Source organism: Quercus robur, chromosome 10 (assembly GCF_932294415.1).
Source record: "Quercus robur chromosome 10, dhQueRobu3.1, whole genome shotgun sequence".
Lineage (NCBI taxonomy): Eukaryota > Viridiplantae > Streptophyta > Magnoliopsida > Fagales > Fagaceae > Quercus > Quercus robur.
Genome location: NC_065543.1, coordinates 21474559 through 21477232, shown reverse-complemented (window position 1 = coordinate 21477232; position 2674 = coordinate 21474559). Strand labels below are relative to the sequence as shown.

Below are 2674 nucleotides of genomic sequence, written 5' to 3'. Positions count from 1 at the left end.
TTAATTATTTTGAAAAATCACAAATTATTCGTAGGGTGAAATTCAAATGAAGAAGATGAAGAGGACATCTATACATGGTTTAGGCTTGATATCTAATAGTGTTGCAAGCAAAGCAACCTTTTTAAATGTCCTTAATTTACAACTTTCTGCCTTTCCATTTTGTCTGTAAGACAAGAGCCTTCAATTCTCCCCTATAACAAATTAGTACTCCTCCTATTAGGTTTTATACTATCATTAAAAGAAAAAGACTTTTTTTATGCCCTTTAAACTTTATCCAATCTCTCTTTCTCATTTATAAATGAGCTTCAGATGCTTCACTTGCCAAATTCAGCATCGAGATTATTCCTTGCAGCAGGCTTCCTCACTCTTTCAATTTTTTGTCCTTATTCTCTTCTCTCTCTCTCTCTCTCTCTCTCTCTCTCTCGTCTGAAAAAAGGTATATTCCTCTTAAAAACTGATCATTTTCAGCTCAAGATCTTAGAGAAGTTGAATGTTATTCGTCCATGTCTTTAACTCTTACGACTCTATCAGCAATTTTTTTCATGCTCTTAATTTGATCATCTAGCTAGGATCTCTTTCTTCCATTTCATACTGTTTCCAATGAAAAAAGAATTTAGGCCATCATTTTAGCTTCCTCCCCTTATTTATAATTGAGTTTTCTTAAGAAAGTCCCTCAGATTTCTTCCACCAGCTAAAAGTAGAAAACTAAAGGTTCATTTTTTGTTAACAAGGATCCAAAGGATCTAACATAATTTCCAAAGGGTCCCAAGAATCCCAGGATAAATTAGCTTCCCATTCGTTTAATACATTGGAGAGAGAGATGAATAGTTCAACCCAAAAAGGGGAAATGCCATTTCCAAGAAGCTGCATTCATGCTGAAGGAAATGGTCACGTAGTTCCTTATTCAGAATCCCAACCCTCAAAATCAAATGGTGCAAGCCCTCCATGTCCAAGTCCAACTTTGGAGGATCACAGACCCCACAAGAAAGTGGTAAGGTACAAGGAATGCCTCAAGAACCATGCAGCAACAATTGGAGGGAATGCAACTGATGGGTGTGGTGAGTTTATGCCAAGTACTGGAGATGAAGGCACCATTGAAGCCCTCAAGTGTTCAGCCTGCAACTGCCACAGAAACTTCCATAGGAAAGAGATAGAATCTCACTGTTCCTCTCAATGTTACCACACCCCTTTGATACTCAACAATGCAATTCTGGGGTCACCAATAGGGTACCCTGCAAACTCCTTGATAGTGTCCTACAAAAGTGGATCAGTCCCCTCAGAGTCTGATGAGAAGGATGATGATGATGATGATGGATGTGGTGTTGTGGCAAGACCAGCTGAAAAGGTGAGAAAGAGGTTTAGGACCAAGTTCACAAAAGAACAGAAGGAAAAGATGTTGAGCTTTGCAGAGAAGGCTGGGTGGAAGATGCAGAAGCTAGAAGAATCTACTGTGCAGCAGTTCTGCCAAGAGACTGGGATCAAGAGGAGAGTCCTCAAGGTGTGGATGCACAACAACAAACACAAATTTGCACTAAATAGCTAGATGAATCTATTGTGCAACAAAACTATTTTCACATTTTATTTATTTCTTTTTCTCATTTAAGATTGCCATTTGCTGATTGTTTTTTGGTTATATAAATGTTAGTCTAGTTTAGTGTAGTGTTTGTCAGTTTCAGCAAATGGCAAATGTCCATGCTTATGAAGTTTGTAAAATTGTTTCATTTATCATCTTTGTTTGTTTCATCTCTCTCTCTCTCTCTCTCTCTAAACACGTTCCTCTTTTTTCAGTTTGAATTAGAGATACAAGAAATGATAATGAAGTCAATAATATGTGGTGTATGAAATAATTCAGTGACAACAGAGTTTTCAGGAGGGTGTTCACTGTAGGACTCCCGAAAGTGCTATCCACCCTTTCTTTTATTTGTTATGACAAGATCATAGTTGTGAATAGAACAAAGCGTGCTAATGTACTTGAAGCAAGTTTACTGCTAACTAGACTTTGATGCACTAATGAATTTTACCCAAAATGAGATCATAAATAGACAATTGTACTTTCGAACTCCAAAAAGTCGCAAAAGGTTATGGAAGAGGATAGATGAGCCATTTACTCACTTGGTTATATATCTTGGTAACACTAAAAGGTAAGCTATGTCTGCATGCACGAGCAAGTGTGTATGTGACTGTGTTCCCGCTCACTGTGTGTGTGTGAGAGAGAGAGAGAGAGAGAGCATAAAAGTAATCATGTGGATCAGTGGATGTCGGTTTCTTGAATGATTTTTTCGTAAAGTAGTATACTTACTTGAAACTTTAATCCCCCCAAAGAAAATACTTGCTTGAAAGTGCTTTCCATGCTTTGTTCCCTTATGTATAACCCCCTTTTTTTTTTTTTTTTTTTTTTTTTTTTTTTTTTAACAATTAAGTTAAAGAACAGTTTTCAATTCCATGGCCATCCTCACTTGGGAGTTGGGGTACGCCTCTACTTTGTAAGGTTTCTTCTGTACACTGACTTTGAATTTGATGCATGATGTGGGTTTGAGTGCTTTACTTGTATATCCATCACATAATTATAGCTCTTATGTGCTGATAAACACCTAAATATATTCCTAATTCGCCTCCATCAATACAAATTAAACTTTTAACGTTATTTGCTAGTCCAAAGAAAAGGGAATACAAA

At 36.9% G+C, this 2674-nt stretch overlaps 1 protein-coding gene across 1 annotated transcript; it reads left to right on the top strand.

Annotated features, from left to right (window-relative positions):
- The first annotated feature begins 267 nt into the window (after window positions 1–267).
- On the top strand, window positions 268–1799 carry LOC126703481 (zinc-finger homeodomain protein 4-like). Its single transcript, XM_050402441.1, has one exon. The coding sequence runs from the start codon at window positions 821–823 to the stop codon at window positions 1541–1543; it is 723 nt and encodes a 240-aa protein (XP_050258398.1). The 5' UTR covers window positions 268–820; the 3' UTR covers window positions 1544–1799.
- The last annotated feature ends 875 nt before the right edge of the window (window positions 1800–2674 follow it).